The sequence below is a fragment of the Caretta caretta genome, chromosome 7 (assembly GCF_965140235.1).
Source record: "Caretta caretta isolate rCarCar2 chromosome 7, rCarCar1.hap1, whole genome shotgun sequence".
Lineage (NCBI taxonomy): Eukaryota > Metazoa > Chordata > Testudines > Cheloniidae > Caretta > Caretta caretta.
In genome coordinates, this window is record NC_134212.1 from 69,449,157 (window position 1) to 69,469,422 (window position 20,266).

Below are 20,266 nucleotides of genomic sequence, written 5' to 3' on the forward strand. Positions count from 1 at the left end.
TAAGATTAGGCAAACTACAATAAGCAAAGAGGAGGTGGATGAACAAGTATATAATAAAGACAGGTGCATATGCATAAGCTAGTCATAATGGTCAATGAAAGCCAAAACAATGTTGTATTTTGGTGTTGGAAGGTAAGTGTTGCTAAATAACCGTAATGTGTTCATGTCATCATGTGGTCTCAAGGAACTATTAATTTGTCTTGATGTAGGTTCCCCTGTAACACTGGCAGAAGTTTGTTTGTTTGTACATTGCTTTCCCTCGGTTTGCAGAAAAATGTCCAAGGAGACCCCCAAAGCGTGGTAGTAGTCAAGATGAATTGAATTCAAGAGTACAGCAAAATGTCTTGAGGGGAAAAAACCCATGTCTCTCAAGACAAAAACATCCCCTACAGACCCATCATCTGTAACTGGTTCCTTAGCAGCTGTGACATTGTTCAGGGCTTTAAGGTGGGAAAAGATGGTTCTGAGGCTTGAAAGCTCCCTATCTGATTGCCACACTCGACATGCTAATTGTTTTGCTGTGGCCCGAGTTCAGATCCTCAGGCTTGACGCTAGGTGGAAATGATGTGATGGTTCCAGGCTTTTAGCACCATCTTGTGGTAGCCTGTTTAGTTGAAATCTCCGTGAAGATTGAAATCTCCATGAAGATTGATTTTTCTGCAAAGCTAGTGCTAGGTTATGAGTTCTTCTTTCACCTTTCTTACTGCAGCTCTGCTTCAACTAATTTGCTGTGCTGGATGAAGAAATGGTGTGATTGATCAAACACCTATTTATAAACAATTTTCCAGGAAAACCTCCTTGTGGTGTGCAAGCTTTCCCTAGGCCTAGAGGGTCACATGCAAAAGGTGTTCATGGGGCTTGTGAAACCCACACACCTTCTGTGTGTAGTGTTCTGTCCCAGCTAATGGCACCGAGACTACTTAGAGAGCAATTAATGAGTCTGCTCTACAGCTTTAACTAATAGCCAGTTGGCTTTTAGCTCATGCAGTAGAAGCTCATGCTTTAAGCTGCAGAGGTTCCAGGTTCGATCCCATCTGCTGACAAGCAGGGGCTGTCAGCGTTACAAGTAGGGACTCTTCTGGGATTTCAACTGGAAAGACTCTGATGCGCGAGACGTGCTTCCTCAGCTAGGGGAAGTATATAACCCACACACCTCCTGGGTGTGGTGTTCTGTCCCTTCTAGTGACACCAAGACCACTTAAAGCAGATGTGGGCAAACTACGGCCAGCGGGACACATCTGGCCCATGGGATTGCCCTGCCCCTGAGCTCCTGGCCCCAGAGGCTAGCCCCTGGCTCGTCTCCCCCCCCCGCCCCCCGCCTCTGTGCAGCAGGGTTGCACGCTCATGCAGGGCAGCGTGGCAGTGTATATGGCTCCAGACATGCTGCTCTGAGTGGTATGGTAAGGGGGCCGGGGGGTTGGATAAGGGGCTGGGGGTCCCGGGGGACAGTCAGGGGAGGGGAACAGGGGGTGGTTGGATAGGGCAGAGGTTCTGGGGGGTGGAAAAAGGGGGGTTTGGGTAGGGGGTGAGGTCCCAGGGGGCGGCTGAGGGTGCAGGGTCCCGGGAGGGGGCAGTCAGAGCACAAGGAGCAGAGGGAGTTGCATGGGTTGGGAGTTCTGAGGGGGCAGATAGGGGGCGGGGGCCAGGCTGTTTGGGGAGGCACAGCCTTGCCTACCCAGCCCGCCATACAGTTTTGCACCCCAACGTGGCCCTCGGCCAAAAAGTTTGCCCACCCCTGACTTAAAGAGAAAGATAAAATGAGTCTGCTCTACAGCCTTAGCTAAGAGCCAGTTGGCTTTTAGCTCATGTGATAGAGGTTCATGCACTAAGCTCCAGAGGTCCCCGGTTCGATCCTGCCCGCCGACAACCGTGGTCTGTCGGTGTTACAAGTGGGACAGAACACCTGTTAGCCGACGGCCAAGGATGTTTGGTGAGGTGCCAGCTATGCCCGTTTATACCATCCGTGACTTTAACCGCTAGGACGCACTGTCCCTTCATGGCGGGCAGCCCGGGCTAGGCTGACGGATGCCCCAAGGTCCTAACCACCCGTGACTTTAACTGCTAGAGCTCAGAGCTCCTTCGCAGCGGGCAGTCAATACTGACTGACAGGTGCCCCAATGGCAGCACTAAGAGCCTCTCCACACCCGTGACTTTAACTGCTAGAGCTCAGAGCCTCCTTCGCAGCGGGCAGCCAGGATTGACTGACAGGTGCCCCAAGAGTTTGCCCGTGGAGGCGGCACAACTCAACGCTAGGTTCTTAGTACTCTCACCTAATGGCCAGGCTTTAGAGCCAAAACGGCTGAGGTTCTTTAATTGTGATGGCTGCTTTACAGTAAACCAGAGAAAACAAGTCAGGCTTATGCATAAATGGTTACCAAAATTTATTAAGCTAGATTCTAATCATGTGGTTACAAAATTGCTAGTGCCTACTTATTTAAATGTAGAGATGTTACACACACAAACAAGTTACAAAACTGAAGCCACAATCCCAAAGAAAGAAACAAAGTATAGAGCTCTATTTCAAAATATGTGTACACTAAAGATAGGAGATCAGGTGTGGGTGCTTCTTACCCTCCTTGCATCTCTCGATTCCAGCGGTGCCAAGCCAGGATCGGTCACTCAATTCCGCGGAAAGACGAATAAGGGACAAGGCGTAGGGACCCTCTTAGCTGCAGAAGCCTTGGAGGCTGTCACTTATCTGACCAGCAGATAGATAGTGAAAAGCACTCAAAAATCATGGTGCTGTAGGTCCCCTACTTATACCTCTGTACTCCTTTATTCTCTTTCTCCTTTCTTATGCCAAATTGAGGCTGGTCTGTCGGGGTGACGCCAGCTTTTGCAAGAGTAGTTTACACTTGCAAGGGAGAGAAACAATAAGTTTCGACTACTGGACATTTCTTTTATCAGGGTAAATATTTTCCCACCTAGGATGTTGGTGTGTGTGCATCACGCTACTTAGTAGGGGCTAAGAGCCAGGTCTGTCACAGGGCCTCTGCCTGCTGTGAGCTTAATCGTCGTATCTGTTCCCAGAGGCACATTGTAGCAGCACACCTGTTGCTTCAAAGGCTGTGCTGGAATATATGTTAAGTGCCCTGTTCCGGCTTCCTCCTGTGTTTCCAGCAATGCTGGTCTGAGGGGGGGGGGGGGGGGGGGGGGGGGGGCTCGCTGTCTGGCTACAACACCACAGCCAGGAGGTGTGTGGGTTACAGTTGCATGTAGCCTTTTGTCTATGCACCTTTTACTCCTGTTCCAGAATTCTCTAAAACATCAATGTAGCATTAGTGGCTTCTCCATGCTTAATTTTTGTTTTCTTTTTAAGTGCCTTTGCATTCCCTTTACTGAAAGCCTGTCCTAGCTCTTATTTAGCATAAGACAATAACAAAATAAACTAGACTTTTTAAAATTTGAAACTCTTCTCTCCCATATAGTTTCAGCAGCCCTGCCTACAAAAGGGTAAAAGAAAGCTTTCATTTGTGGAAAGTTGACATAAATGTGCACAGCTGCAGATTACCATGAATCAGAGTATTTTTTTTTTCTTCCTAGCTTTCTGTGTTTCCAGGTGTGAAATGGGAGAGGGGAGGATTGGGCTCTGCTATGTCTTCCTGGGGTAATCTCACTGTCTCATTCCTCTGGGGCAGAAAGGCATCACACTGCTCACACCGCTGAGCTTCCCATCTCTCTTCCCTCCCACTCTGTCCCTTCTTTTTTTTTCTGGTTTGTTGGGTGACCTGTGGGGAGGCAAGTCAGGAAGCTGGAGAAGCTGAAGGTTAGGGAGGCCTGGTGCTTGGATGGCTTGACCCTTGTGGGACATATCTGTAGGTATAATACACAAATTGGCATGTGGAAGATTGCACATTAAAATTTTTCCAGAGAGTATTTCTGTGTTATGGTGGCTATTTGCACATACATTGAATTGATAAGCAAGTATGAATGCAGGAGGATACAGAAGTAGAACTGTGGGGGAATAAAATACGACTCCTGATCATGAAAAACGTGGTCCTTTTGTTTACCTGTTTTCCCTTGTGATTATTCTCTTTAGGGTGTATTATCTGATCTCACGAAGGTAACCCGTCTCCATGGCTTTGACCCGGTGGTACTTGTCTTGGTGGTTGGAGGAGTGATGTTTGTTCTGGGATTCGCTGGTTGTGTAGGAGCACTGAGGGAAAACATCTGCCTTCTGAAGTTCGTAAGTAACTTGGTGGTGCTGTCTGGTGGCTCAGTGCTCAGGGAAGAGAAAGGATAGTGTCCCAGTTAAAGAAGAACTGTTAAGTGAAACCAGACATTTGAATTAAGCACAGAAGTGTGTGGTAAATGTTCCTGTTGATGTGGCTGGGGGTGGTATCCACAACAGTAGTACATTTAGACGTACCTCTTTCTTTCTCTTACATTCTGGAATAGGTTCTGATACCAGAAATCTAACTGCAACCCATAGCACTCCTAATGTCACAAAATTAGGCATTCTAGGATAGACTTCAAAAAAACAAAAAATGTTGAGAGGATTTTGTGGAAAATTTTTATAAACTATTTTTTCCTTAAGTTAAAATGCATTTCTCTTCTGAATGGTTGGTAGGTGGAACTGTGGGACCCCAGCACAGAAATTAATGCTTAACTCAGTTTTAATTCTAATGTTACACTGGATCCAGAAGCTAACAGCTTAATTGAGAAAAGAATTGAAATAAAAATCCAAGTAGCTACCTTTGTCAGGACCATTATTTTCATGTGTTGCCATCTCTGACTGGCTTATTCCTTTTTCATTATCTCTGTATTACAATGGACTATGACACAGTGTCTATGTTCACTGCAGACTTTAAGACGACCAAATAAGAAGATAACTCCACCTATTGTATTTTGTTTCCCACTGTGTTTAATTTTAATTTGCCTTGTGTCTTGATCAGATTTGTACTTTGTGAGCATTTTACTGAAGTCCTTGTATCTACTTTTAATTGAGTTGAGATGTGGTTGTATTTGAAATAAGAGTTTTGTAATCTGTGCTCTGTGACTTTATTTTGCAGTTCTGTGGAGCAATTGTACTAATATTTACATTGGAGTTGGCTGTAGCAGTGCTGGCTTTCTTGTTCCAGGACTGGGTGAGGGACCGGTTCAAGGAATTCTTTGAGAATAACATTAAATCCTACCGAGATGACATCGACCTACAGAACCTTATTGACTCACTGCAGAAAATTGTAAGTCATCCTTTAACGTGTCACATTTTCTGCCTCTCTCTTTCACCCTAAGAATAATCTTAGTCTTTGAGGTTTTCCAGTTGTTGGGATAGCATTTAAAAAAAAAAAATGCTCTCTCAGGAGATTTAAAAAAAAAATAAAAAAATTACTTTAAGTTCTGCCTTCTTTGGACTGCCCTGATTTTACTTAATGGTGTCAATAGATGTGTCGCTCCAGCAAAATGAAGATAACTCTCAGTACCCTAAAATAATTCTGCAACCAAGCAAACTGCATAGCTGTTGACTTAATCATCACATCGCGTTTACATGGACTTCACTGTCCATGTACACAGACACAGTGCAGGACATTTCTGTTTCAGAAACCTAGACCTCTACCACTTCAGCCAAAGAAGACTATCTTAAGTATAGAGGTATTGGGTCTTATCCTCAATGGGCCAGTCTCAAAGGGTACTTCTTCAGTACAGTAAGCCTGGGTGATCGACGCCCAGGTTAGCTTAGCACAGGGGTGAGCAGCCATACTGCAAAGCCCTACCTGAGTTACTGTGCACTCACCTGCATGTATTACAAGGATTTCTGTGGGGCATGTCCCATAGGCTCTTGTGCTTCAGTAAGCTGAGCTGCTTTCTGGTTCTTTCAAAATGATTTGTTGGAGAACTTCTCTGCCCTTCTGGGTACGTGGGAAGGCGTTGCAGGCCTATCAGCACTCAAGTGATTTAGCTTGTGTCCTGCAAAGTTGGCAAGTTACCAGCCTGACTGAAAGCAGAACCTGGGCTCTCACCCTGGGCCAGCTAGCCCAGATTGAAAGTACCACTACACTCAGATGAGAGGTCTGTGTGTGTGGACAGGAGGGGAGTTAAGAGCAACACCTTGTGCAATGAAGGCCTTTCCTAAAGAGTAAGACAAGTCTACTAATGGGAGTGGTGCTAACATTCCATTCATTAGAGGACAATGGCATGCATGCACACACCGGGATATTACAAGTCCTACGGTAATAATTGAGTGGTGGTTTTCAGATCAGTTGGCCAACAGCTTCGTACCATAATATAAGTATGCAAGGCAAAGCACACCTCTAATGCTACCCATGTGCTCAGTAAGCACTTCATCAGGGACAAACTTTGGCCCTTCAAAGAATAACCATTGTGTATGTGAGCTCACACAGGCTGTGGTGAAGGGGGTCAACTTCCTCTGTTCAGTGTTTTTCCCCCCATGGCACACAAGATTTTTATAGGCAATTTCTTTCCATCCTTTACAGGCTAAGAACCAGAAATCAGTCTCTTTGCCAAGGATTCAGAAACTGTTAACAATGCTATTTTGCACTTGCATTCCACTTGGATGGTTGATGCAAGCAGTGCCCCAATGCTCTTTTTGTCCATTCATCCAGGTGTTAACCACTAGATGTAGAAGTGGTTAAGCACTAGCAGAAAGACTGACTCAGATAGTCATATAGATTCTTGGCGATGTTCTAATTCTCAGATTTCTACACTGGCGGATGCCATAGGCAATTTGTGCAATGTGTTGCTCTTTAATAGATCCGATTAGGTCACCACAGCTCATTCTTACCTGTTCGCAATGAGTTCTCAGCATCAGTAAATGTCTCAGCTCAGCATGCTATTTTCATGCTTCCTGGTGTTGCTATTGATCCAGGTTTAATACAATGAGACAGGCTAATGTGCTAAGCTGATTTACAGGTGAACCCTTATTAAATTCTCTCAATAAAAATAAAAGGCTAAATTTCCCCAAAAGAGAGTTCCACAGCTAGATTATCAGGTTAAGAAATGTGGAAATAAAGCCAGAAAATCTCTGAATAAGCCCGTCACTCACCCACAGTGGGGAACACGGTTAGGCAACAGGGAAACAACTTGACATCCATCACTAAATGTAGCTCTGTAAGATTGAGGAGACCCTTCAAGAAGGTACTGCCATATTCTTTCAGTGCCATGTTGAAATCCATCTTCTAACTAGGCACGGGCTGACTTGCAGTGCCTTCAATATGTGACTCTGGGCTAGTGAAGAGCTTTTTGTATACAGCTCATTGCATTGACTAATGCAAAGTCATATTACCTTGTGGCTTACATTTGAGCAGGGCTTCTCCTTTATAGCCTTACCTTACTTATGCAGACTGATTGGCATTTTTAGTAGGAGCATGGCTTCTAGCAGTGATTTTTTTGGGTGAGTGGAGCAGGGGAGAGTGGGAAGGGAGAAGGGGTGGATGAAAAGGCGGAAACCCACTTGCTGCTGTCTCCAAGTTTTTATGTACAACCTCTGAAACATATTGATTTAAAGAAGTAGAGGGAAGGTATTGACACAGAATTATTTTTAGCAGTTTTTTCCCTCTCCTTCTAGCCACTACTGCAAACCTTTTTTCCTCCAAAGTTAATGCATTTTTTCTGAATCGCCCAAACTGTTGTGACACTGTCCATTCTAAAACAAACTTATTTTCCAGTGTTGTCTGTTGGATGTTGCTGTTCCTGAAGTTATTGTTGATTAGTTTTTTTCTTTCGAATGGAACACATTATATTTGGTCCACACTTCCCATAATATTTTAAAATTATAATGGAGACTTTTGAAAATGTCTTGTTTCATTAATCAGGCTATTTTCTCTGGATCAGTAAATTTGTTTGTTTGATTCTTTGTCTTGTTAGCTCAAATCATGTATATATCTTTTTGGTGAAAAAGTTTCAGGAATGTATTTCTGATTAAGCTTTGTAAATTTCATGGGTTTTGTATACAAATTTCACAGTAAAATGGGGATGGGAAAATCCTACTTTGTAGTGGAGATTTCAGGTGTTTAATTACAGTTTCATAAAACACTGATATTTTAGGAAAGTTCAAGCTCTGTAACATTTTTCTGTATTTGCTTATGGCAAATGTTTGTGTAACTGGTCTGTGGAGGGTGGGACAAAGTTGTACCCCTATAATTGTTCAAAATTTGCTAGTTGTAGTTTTGCTTTGCTTAACAGTACCTCGTCTAAAGTATAAAAACACATACATCGCTTGATTAATATGAGAATCAAGTCCGCTTAATATAAAATGGGTACAGCGTGGGTGGACAGTGGAAGTGCATGGTTTCCATAATGTATCTACCCGAACCCAATGGGATCAACTCATAGAAGTGAAGTGATATTTCATTTTCTGAGGCCAAGTCTGTCCATGGCCTTTCTTCTGATACTACCATTTAGAGTGCCAGTTGTGATGACATTTCTTGTCATGTTAATGTCTGTCCCCAGGAACTGGACGGAAGTTACAATTTTAACAGATACCCTGGTATAGGGCAATGGTTTTCAAGCTGCGGATCTGCAACCCAGTCGTGGGTCGCGGAATGTAAGGCACTGGGTCATAGCAGCTCCGGTCAGCACTGCTGACTGGGCTGTTAAAAGTCCCATCGGTGGTGCTGCCCAGCTAAGGCAGGCTAGTCCTACCTGTTCTGACACTGCACTGCACCCCGGAAACGGCCAGCAGGAGATCTGGCTCCTAGGTGGGGGCGGGGAAACGGGGCTCTGTGCGCTGCCCCCACCCCAAGCACTGGCTCTGCAGTCCCATTGGCTGGTTTCTGGCCAATGGGAGCTGGGGGGGGGGGGAGCCATGCAGAGCTGCTTGAATGTCTCTGCCTAAGAGCCAGACCTGCTGCTGGCCACTTCTGGGGTGCAGCGCGGTCTGCGGTGCCAGGACAGGCAGGAAGCCTGCGTTAGCACCCCTGCTGCATCGCTGACTGGAAGCCACTCGAGGTAAGCCTGTGCCCCAATACCCTGCCCTGACCCTGAGCCCGCACCCCAACACGGATCCCCTTCCTGCACTCCAAACCCCTCCTCCCTGGCCCCACCGCAGAGCCTGCACCCCCAGCCCAAAGCCCTGAGCCCCTCCCAAACCCCTCATCCCCAACTCCTTTGGGTCGTGGGCATCAACATTTTCTTCAACTGGGTCGCCTGAAAAAAAGTTTGAAAACCACTGGTCTAGGGTAAGCAACATGGAGCTGGATACTAGGGTCTTCAAAATTCTACTTCTTGCTTGGCCATTGATTCACCAGGTGGCCTTCGACAAGTCACTTTACCTCTCCATCTCGGTTTCTCTGTCTGTTAAACTGAACTGATAACACTTGTCTATCTCACAGAGCTATTATGAGGACAATTCTCTTTATACAGCACTTCTAAGTTTTTCTTCATCTGTTGCAGAACCATTGCTGTGGTGCTCAGGGGCCAGATGACTGGGATCTTAACATTTACTTCAACTGCAGCACTGAAAGCAAAAGTCGTGAGAAGTGTGGGGTTCCCTTTTCCTGCTGTGTACCTGATCCTGCTGTGAGTTGTTTCCTGGCTTTGTATTTCTATATTATTACTGGAGAATTTTGAAAGGATGTGCTTCCTGAATATGCTGTAATGTCTAGGGTTTTAAGAAGAAGGGAAATAAAGATTGGGAGGAAGAGAAAATATGCTGGAAATAAACTCTCTCTCTTTTTCTTTGTGTTTGGGGGTGGGGAGAGTATGAAAAGACTTAAAGAAAAAGAACAGGAAGAGTAAATGAAGATGATGGAGGGGAGAGCCTCTGAGAATAGATGCTACACTTGCTCCTATCTTGCTGGAAAATCTGTCTCACTGTACATTGCTATTCCAAATTCCTCAGAGATCCAAAGAAACCTTATAGTCTATTGCTGAAAAACACTGGTGTCGGAACTAGAGAAACTATTTTTGTATCCCTGAAGCCCATGGATGTTGGATATTGTTTTGTTAGAAATCCATTGTTTCCTTGAGTTCCTGGTCTCTTGTTCCCAAAGCTGATGGGACCTGGGAGCTCTGTCTGAGCAGTGTGCTCAGTCCCTAGGGTGAAGGGGGTATCTTAAAACTGTTCTATACCCACCCCTGTGATAGATAAAATAGCACGGGCTCACTGGCTCTGCTGATAAAATGAGTAATCATATTGGCCTCAGTGGGATTTATGCGCCTTAGTGCTTTGCTGGATTCGGGCCCAAAAGCAGTCTGTCTGGCTTGCTTGCCTGGCTGCGACATGAACCTTGAGTTGGACATGAGGACTGTAGTATCTCAGTGCTTCAGAAGAGATTTGAAGGACACCCCTTTCTCAGGGTTTGATTATTCTTTATTTTTTTTAATAGCAGTCTGAATTAGTCGCACTCAGTTTGATTTAATCACAAACTTGTTGTTTCTGGCATTCAGTACTGTGAAACACCTCTTTGCACAAAATGTTATTTTTGGCATTTAATTCCTATAACTGCAAATTATGGTAAATTGACAACTATAATTATGAAGCAAATAGGTTTTCATTTTTATTTTATTTTAATTTTTTTGTTTTCCTCTTAACAAAACTGTGGTCTTGAAATGAATCTCAGTATTACTCACACACACAAGTGTCTCTGTATCCATTGAAGCCACAAGTAATTTCAGTGATCTTTGTGCTCTGTAAGGCTTAGAGTTCAGTACGCTTCAATGTCAGGTCCTATTTTCAGGGTTTGTTAGAATTTTAGAGTCTGATTACTTGATAGACTTTTGAACTAAATGCACTAAAAATAATCTAAGTCAAATAGCTTGTGATCTTGTAGGAGTCCAGCTATTAGCTGATCAAAATCACAAACATGCCACCAAAAGGGGAAAGAAGGGGAGCACGACTGGCTTACAAAAATCCCCTGCACTCTTGTGTAAATAAATAGGCTGGTTTTTTTTTGTTTTGTTTTTTAATCCCGTCTCCAAAACGTTCAACTGTTGTTGCGTGGGACTTCAGCCACGCAACTCCGTAAAGCTGGTTGAAGTTAGTTGGCTGAAGTGACAGAAGTCTTTGAAGGTGTAGGTATTGGATCGTTAGTATTTCAAGAAATAGGTGTTAGAGATGTCTGCAGAGTAGTGATACAGCTGAGCGAGCTGTAATTTATGATGTTGGGTTGGCCTTGGTGATGAAAACTGAGGGTGGAAGAAACAAGATTGTAAGGATGTGTGGGGTCTATAAAGTAATGGGATAACATATCCATATACTTCAGCATGTCTCATGGTCTTATAAAAAGATAAGCTTTTTAAAAAAAAAAATGCAATAGTGGAGCATGAACAGAAGATAGAATAGTTCCCTCAGTTGGTGTTGGTTGTAGTTTGATCACGAGTCTTCTAACAGATAAACAATGTCCTGTGAACTCAAGCTGGTAGGATTGTATTAATATTTCTAACTTTTTCCCCCTTCCCAGCAAAAGGTTGTGAATACACAGTGTGGATATGACATCAGAGCACAGGTGAGTATCTGCTACCTAAAGTGTTGGTGTTTCTAGCTGGTGGTGGTTCAGATGTGTGATCTAACACACTGATAAATTAGATTGGGTCACTCTTTTCGAAAAACTTAAATATTTTGGCCTATCTTTTTAAATTTGAGAAACTAAGAGTAATAGTCAATGTTTATGCAGGAGCGATAAAATAGAGCAGCAAGGGAAAACTATAAGAACAAATAACTGAATGCTGGACTATACCATCACCTGCATGGAAGCTGCCCTGGGGATTTTCTGTAGCCAGTGAGAGGATCTGCCTGTACTAGGGACAGGTGGAGAGAGACGGTGGATATGTTTAATTGGTGGGAGGTGGTGAGGTAGCGCTGTTATCATTGAAAGAAGAGACTCAAAGTTCAAGTGTATTCCAAATAAGTTTCTACAATTCTGGTTATTTATCAGAACTTTTGAAGGGTGTTCCTAATTAATAGTCAATTTGCAGCAAGAAATATGTACTGATTCATGAAGCTCAAGACAATCTGAGTTACAAGTCTCTAGTTCTTGTACTTCTGGATTCCTTTTAAAAATACTAGTTCTGTCAACTACAGACCCATACAAAGAAATGTTGCCTGCATAGTTCTAGTAAATATAAATGAAAAAGTAACATGCTTCCCCCTTCCCCCCCCCCGTCTACCCAGAAGAAAAACCGATGGGACAACTTAATTTTCACGAAGGGTTGTATCCCTGCTCTTGAAGCTTGGCTACCCCGAAACATCTACATTGTTGCAGGAGCCTTCATAGCTATCTCATTGCTGCAGGTCAGTGGTTTCATTCTTCTACTGCTACAGTAAAAGCTTCAGCCTCACATCTTCCGTCTACTATAAGGTAGTTGAAGGGAGGAAAACAATACAGTAACGCCTCACTTAAAGTCATCCCAGTTAACGTTGCTCAGTTGTTACGTTGCTGATCAATTAGGGAACATGCTCATTTAAAGTTGCAAAATGCTCCCTTATAACGTCGTTTGGCAGTCACCTGCTTTGTCCACTGCTTGCAGGAAGAGCAGCCCGTTGCAGCTAGCTGGTGTGGGCTTGGAACCAAGGTGGACCAACAGCCCCCCTATCAGCTTCCCCGCTCCCCTAAGTTCCCTGTGCAGCAGCCGCCCAGCAGGCTATCAATTGCTGACAGTTCAGCTGTCCCTCCCCCCACTGCCGTGCTGCTCCTGCCCTTTGCCTTGAAGCTGCTCCCCGAGCCTCCTGCTTGCTGTGCAGGGGCAGGGACCAGAGAGGGGCTAATGTCAGGGTGTCCCCCTCCCTCCTGCTCCTGCACCCCGCTTACCCCGTCTTCCGTAGAGCAGGGGACACACACGAGAGGTTTCAGCACGGAGGGAGCTTCCTGGCAGCAGCTGGTCTCTCAGCTTGCTGATCTACTTAATAAGGCAGTGCATTTAAGAGTGGGGTCAGCATACTTAAAGGGGAAATGCGCCCCTCTCTCTCTCTCTCTCTCTCTCTCTCTAAAACACACACACGGTTTGTGTCTCTGTCTCTGTCTGCCATGCTGTCTCCCCTCCCTCCATTCGTGCTGCCTTGTAGAGTGTGAGGCTACATTAAAAACAATGAGTTAACCCTTGAGGGCTCAGCCAGTTGCTAGCTCATCATTTAGCAGTAAGGCATTCCCTGGGAAATATCCCACCCTCTGACTTCACCACCTCAACCAAGCGTCACAATCATCATCACTCTGAACAGTATTAAATTGTTTAAAACTTATACTCTGTATGTATGTATGTATAATATAGTCTTTTTTTGGTCTGGCAAAAAAAAAATCTCTGGAACCTAACCCCCCTATTTACATTAATTCTTATGGATTCGCTTAATATCGTTTTGCTTAAAGTTGCATTTTTCAGGAACATAACTACAACATTAAGTGAGGAGTTACTGTATTTTAGAAACTTTGAAATCCTTGCGTTTTGCAAAGTATGGCAAAAAATTTAACACTGTGTTTTTGAAGGATGCAAGTATGTGGTTTTATTTTAATTTCTTAGCTTTGTGAAATATTAAGTCTCTCTTTAAGGAAAAAAATGCATGGCTTTTAGGTTTTTTTAAAATTGCTAGTAAGGACAAGGCTGCAAAGTGCTGAGGTGTTGTTGTGACCTCTCATTTCCATAGACCTATGTTCAAGCTTGCCTTTGTCACAAGTTCACATGGATTTGCTGGTCTCGTTGCACTTTCATGCCCCTTTTCATCAATATCCTAAAACCACCACATGGTCTGGTACCAATGAACCTATTTGGTAATCTGTGCTCAGGAGAAGCCCAGGACTAGAATAGTGGCGATGTCTGATCTTTAACTGGCTCGTCTTCAAGATCATAGAAGTATTCAGTGACTAGATCTTCTCCTTAAATCAGTAAATTATTTTACATTGCATGATGGACCCACAATGAAATGTAATCTGAGAAAATTGAACTTCCTCTTAAATTTTCAAAAATGGCCCAATTTTTTGTGAAAAACATGAAAGTTTTACCGATTTTTTTTGAACACGTGCACACCCACAACCTTTTTCCAAAATTTATTTTCAACCCAAACCAGTTTTCATTGAAACATTGCAAAACTTTGAATGTTGGGGGCGGAGGGGTTAATTTGAAAAAAGGCCATTTTTGGTGAAAGGCTCAAAATGATATGATGACATTTTTCACACTAAGGTTTGTGGTAAATGTTTCATTCCTTTGGCACAGTTAAATGTGAATTAAACGTACAAAAAGCTTTCAAAGTGGAATATTGACTGAAAGAGAGAGATAGGGTCAGGCTATATGATATCAGAGGGATGGAATGCAAGTCATATGAGCAAAGACTGAAAGAATTGGGTATACTTAGTTTGGAAAAGAGGAAATTAAGGGGTGGGGGGGATGTGATAGTGGTTTTCAAATACTTGAAAGGTTCCCCTAAAAAAAGATGGAGAAAAGTATTTTTCTGTCTTGTCACAGAGGGCAGGGTAAAGGACAATGTGTTCAAACTACTGCATAGCAGATTTAGATTAAATTCTCAGGAAAAACTTCCTAACTGTAAGAACAGTAGGACAATGGAACAGACTGCCTAGGGAGGTTGTGGAAGCTCCTACTCCGGAGGTTTTCAAAGGGAAGTTGGACAGCCGTCTGTCTTGGATGGTTTAGACACAACAAATCCTGCATTTTGGCAGCGGGTTAGACTGAGTAGATGACCCTTGCGGTCCCTTCTAACTCTCTGATTTTATAAATCTTCAAGTTGAATCACTGAACTGGGCAGAAAAATGGAAATGCCTGAAATGTTTAAAAGTAATTGAAATGATGGGAGAGTGTTAGACCTAAAGGAACCTCGCTGAACCTGGCTTCCCACTCTGACACACAGAAGTCATATGATTGTTCCCAGTAGAAGTGTTACATGAAAGCATCTTTTTTTTTTTAATCACCAGCTTTTTGTTTTATGGGCCAGATTATGCCACCCTTACCCTCATTGGGTAGTGTGTAGCTATTTGGGTGAGAAGTCCCTGAGTCTGCAAATATCTTAAGCATAACTTCACTCACATGAGTAGTTTCATTAACGTTAATGGGAATACTCATTTGAGAAGAGTTATACATGTGCTTAAGTGTTTGCAGAATTGGAGCCTGACTAAGAGTAGCAGAATCTGTCCCTTTACTCAGAGCCACCTCACAACTTGGTAATCTCCAGAATGTGCATTTTCCCTCTGAGACTGCTTACAGGTTTTGTGTCTTTTTGTGTTTGTCTTTAGATTTTTGGGATTTTCCTGGCCAGGTCACTGATTTCAGATATTGAAGTTGTAAAGGCAAGTCATCTTTTCTGAAGACAAAAGCAGACACCAGCTGTGAAGACCAATACATTTCACTGCTATTGATTTGACATCAAGGTGAAAAGAAATTGAGAGACACACGGGCCTTGGAGTGCTCCAGGTTTTAAAAGCCTTATTTTTGTATCAGCCAGATGTTACTCTGCTTCTGCTTTTGCTGCAGGCTGGTGCAGAAAGAAGACACTGCTTCCTCCTCCTAATCCTCTTCTCCCCAATGCAACCTGTTTCTTTTTCCAAGGGGAAGACTAGATTTAAACCTCTTTTGGTGTGGAAGACATTTCTCTAAACCTATGAGGGATGGACTGAAAGACTTCAGTAAGCAGAAATGGAAACTGCTGTAAACCAGTCCCTTACCTTGAAGAACTTGCTGCTGTAAGGCCTGTTTTGTCTTGGCTCCCAGCTACCATCACTGGAGGTTGCAAATGTTGCGTTCGTTATGTGGATCATAGCTGCATCTGTTGTGGTGTTTGTCATGGTCTTAGAGGAGAGTGTCCTAAAGATCGACAATGACCCCATTGATGGAATAGGCAACGGAGGTTACTTAACGTCTATTCTCAAAACGTTGTAGTCTGTTCTCGAAACACCAAGCATTTCATTGCATCCTATGTAAGTGGAAGGCCCAGGCAGTTATATCATTTGATTATTGGGAGTCATGATAGTCTTGGTATTAGAGACTGTAAAGAAATGTCATTAAGTCTCCAGTTGTCAGATGGAACCTCAGCTGAGCAGAAGTAGGGAATGTCCCTATATGAGCTAATGTAGATATTTCAGTAGGGACTCAAATGCTTGAGTAACAGAAGCCACTTATTTTGAAAGTTCTTGCCAACATAAGTTTCTCAAGAGAGAGTAATTTAATTATATATTGATAGCATAGTTGGAAATCTTTTAATGAGGGTAGGTGGATTCTCTGATGCTATTACTCCTGTTTAGATGTTTGTAAATAGTTTTAATTTATCAAGGAGAAAATCTCACCGTTTGCTTACACTGTTTTGTAGAGCAATTACTTCTAAAAAGAGTGATATCTGCTGGGCTGAAGGCATTTAACAATTCTGCTTGGTACAAGAGATCACTGAATATGCGATTGTATCTGTCAAGAGCTCTCTAGTCTGCCATCTGTTCTCTTTCACACCTGTCCACTACACTGTTGTTTATCATCTTCTTTGACTGTTGATTGCTATAGTAGGACTAAAAAGACATTCAAGGACAAGCTAAACTCTGTCAGACCTTTGATTCAGGATTTTCCAGGCTAGTCAAAAGCTAATATAATATACATAAGAGTCTAGTGGAGCACTGGAGTTACTAGCATTAATTTATTTTAAGAAATTGTTTGAATGCATTGTTGTTTCCTGTTCCATTTGTCCTTTGCTGCTCAGCCTTTCCTGCAAAAATGCCAGATCCAGTCATGTTGAAGAAATGCTCAGAGCTGTGCCTCCAGAATAATGCTTTAGGCCCTGGCCCAAAGTGAGTGCAACTCCCATTGAAGTAAAACGGGTGTGGCTCCTGTTTACACCAGGGATGAAATTAAGTCCTTATGACATTTCCTGCAAACTGGTGTGCTTAAGACCTGATCCAAAGTCTATGGAGGCCAATGGAAAGACTCCCATTGACTTCAGTGGGCTTTGGATCTGGCCTGTAGTGCTAGTCCAAACCGCTCTTCTGATCTTCTGTGAAATCAAAAATCAGAGTACAACTAACTGTAAAAACTGAAATGTGTGATACATAATAAGGAACGCTTTTAAATAGCTGTTGGAGTGTCAATTTTACTATGGGCTATTTACTAACAAAACTGTTCACTGCTTGTAATGGCACCCTATTTTTCAGGGATAGCAATTATTTGCAGTGCCTAATGTTGTGTAAATTCTAGTAAAGTATATATTTTTGTAATTATATTTTACTATATTGATGCTTGTTTCCAAAGTGTTATGCTTTCTTAGAATGCCAAACTTCTGATTACATCTTTTTATGTACATGTGTTTAACCTTGTGTGTGTTATCTAAGTATTAATGAGCAATTCACTGGAAGAAAGGTGGTACCAGTAGGGATCTGTACCAGCCTTTCTTGCATGAAAGCTAGAAGAAGGCTGCTTTGACATTCTGTGAAACATTTCATAGACAATGCTGTATTTTGTATGTGGCTTTCAGCTGAGCTTTCATGTTTCTTTTTCTGACCAATGACTGAGATGGAACGGGAAAAGGAAGCCTGTCTAAGAATGGCTGATTTCCTCAGAGACCGACACAGAATACAGTGTCTATTGTATCCTTCTACATGACCTGAAGGTAAAATCTCCAGCCATATACTGGGATTTTTTTCTTTGATCTTCAACAAGAAGAAAAACAGTAAGTAGGAGAAGCTGGAAAGAGGGCAAAAGAAGCTGCTTCTACAGAGCCCTGAAACTGAAATCTGTGCCACATGTTTGCTGGATCTATTGCAGCGGTAACAGACTTAAACTCTCTGCTGATATTTGCATTTAGTAGGTAGCACAGCAATGTCTATAATTATTGCTTCAAGTTCTTCCACTAAGAACATTGGTTTGCAGCGCCAGACAACCCGAGGCTTAAAGCCACATCAACCAATTTATGCTTGTGACCTGTGACAATACAGTAATCCATTTAGTTTGAAAACACTACATTCGGTTTGTGAAATGTAGCCACCTGAATTGCATCTAGGGAATAGATTTCACTATTCTCTGAACTTGTGAAGAGGTAGCACTTTCCTGAAAGACCATAAAACCAACAGGCCATTTCTTTAGCTGGGGAAAATCAACACAGTTCCACTAGCTTCGTTGGAACTACCCCAACACCAGCTGAGGATCTGGGCAGGTGTAAGATCTCTCCGTAGTTCTCTGTATCATCAGGTTTCTTCTGCTTGCTTGATGGCAAATTAGTGTCTAACTCCTCTTGTCTTATCAATCGTGTCTTCTGTGCAAAACAAAATTAATCTGAAGTGTAGCTTTTCATAATTAGGTGCTTATTCCTGTTGCTTTTACTACTGTTAACACTTAAAGTTAATAGCAGCTATTTACAACACTCTTGTAAATAATGCTTAATGCCTCACAAAAGCAGAGAAAAGGGTTTTATTATCATTTTTCACTTCTTTCTGCTTCTGAATTTTCAAAAGTGCCTAAATCCCACATACAAAAGTGACTCGGGGATTTAGAAGCCTAAGTGTATTTAAAAGTGACTTTCAATGTGGGACTTTGGCTCCTAAGTCACTTAGGTACTTCTGGAAATTTTGTTCCCAGCCATTTTAAAGAGCAGTTCTGCTGGCAGTGGCAAATATAGTTCGCAAAAACTAGATCCCTGAATTGATATGAAAGATGAACATTTGCCCGTTGCTTACTAAACACACCTTTAAATAGAACATCCTTTATGAACCTGCAGTGCCTTAATTGCTAGAGATATGTAGGTTCTGATTGCCTGAGTCCTGCAAAGCTTAACCAGTTAACTGCTTATGCTGCCTCTAAGGCTCCTAATGAGGAGCAACTCAAATCATTCCACCGCCAAACTTCATAAATGCTTGAAGTTGAGATCTCAACGGTAGCATTCAGACCAAGTCCACCACACTACAATAGAAACAAGTTCGTTTTTTGTTTTTTGTTTTTTTAATGAAGATATCAGATGTGAACTTTAACTTATATGACCTGAACTTAAGAGACAAAAGCAGAACTAATGGACTGGGCTATGAGACGACATTTAATTTCTAGGAAGTGAGTGCTTTTATTTCTGGGATACTTTATCTTTATTTAGTTTTTCACCGTTATGAGTGACAGTGATAATGGGCTTTGGTCTCCGCTTAATGCACCTTGATTCAGACACACAACTGCTTACGGGTCAAGATGAAAATAGATTCTTTTGTGAGCCCCAGACTGAGCAAAGCACACAGAAGTGTATCCCCTTCCCAAAGGAGCACCCCTCTCCTGGGAATCTGAACAATCCACCCCATGTTGCAATGACCTTTTGTACAGCACAAGAAGGCTGGAGTGCGCTCCCATCAGAGTCTGTCAAGGCTGCTCCACAACTCAGCCTGAGCTGTGTGTCAAGCTGCTCCCCTCTTTTCCAGAAGCTAGACATGTAGCTTTAACAGTGTTTCTAGTCCACAAAAGGATGGATCAAACTCTGCTCCCCAGTTGGTTTCCCTGGGGTTTGGTTTCTTTTTCTTCCAATACCTTTGTCTTCTAAGCCTTAAAATAAATTGACTTAATATATCAAACCTCATGTCTTTCATCACTGGACCTGTGTTTTCTTTTCAGCTCTGAGACTTGTTGGATCCAACCATTTGTAAATTGAGTGGTTTTTATTGCTGAGGTTTAAATTCTCTATTGATGCTTTTGATGACCAGCACAAACAAATGAGACGGTGTGCCTTTAGCATACGTGCTTTTGTTATGTTTTTACATCGAGACCTTTTTAATTCATTCTTACGTTGCACTCCCAGCTGCCAAATGTTGCTTATGATTTATTGCACAGATGCTTTGTATGGTCTGCCAATGTCAAAGATTGTAATTGAGTGTTGAAAGCCAGTGTAAAAGTGTTTCAAGGAGAACTGTAAAATGCATTGTAGAGAAACAGTGGCTAAATTTGCAGTCCCTAAAATTTGTATAAATAAAGTTAATTTTCATTACATGTATCACTCTTTTTAATTTTATTTTTTTTAAGAAAGGACTTAACGCCTCTCTGCCATGACATTTACTTCAGGTCTGTTAATTTCAGAACTTCATGATATTGCACTTTGCTAGGCTTCTGAGACGAGCTACATGGACAATTTAAAAAAATATAGCTAATTTGAAAAATGTCTTTTATACTAGGAATTATTTTTTAGACATGCTTTAAATTTTTCAATAAATCCTTCACCAGGAGGTGCAAGGAGGGATAAAAATGAAGATATCTGAAATGAGACAATATTTTGTATTTCAGCCCTTGCTGAAAGGTCAGTTGCACAAGTGTGTTACATGTATGCACAAATCTGTATTCATTCCTTTTGTGTGTAATTAGTCTTCTATGACACTATTGCACCTTGGTTTCTATAGACATTCCATTCATTTTAAGTGTCTTCCTTTACTTA

General features: G+C 42.4%; 1 protein-coding gene across 1 annotated transcript in view; it reads left to right on the forward strand.

Moving 5' to 3' along the window:
• TSPAN14 (tetraspanin 14) overlaps positions 1-19,831 on the forward strand; it is a 79,612-nt gene extending 59,781 nt beyond the window's left edge. The window contains 8 exon segments of the mRNA XM_075130801.1: positions 4,040-4,186; positions 5,013-5,183; positions 8,410-8,478; positions 8,480-8,503; positions 9,352-9,477; positions 11,361-11,405; positions 12,071-12,190; positions 15,132-19,831. Of these exon segments, the coding sequence (XP_074986902.1) occupies positions 4,040-4,186; positions 5,013-5,183; positions 8,410-8,478; positions 8,480-8,503; positions 9,352-9,477; positions 11,361-11,405; positions 12,071-12,190; positions 15,132-15,203 (774 nt within the window). The 3' untranslated portion in view covers positions 15,204-19,831.
• The last annotated feature ends 435 nt before the right edge of the window (positions 19,832-20,266 follow it).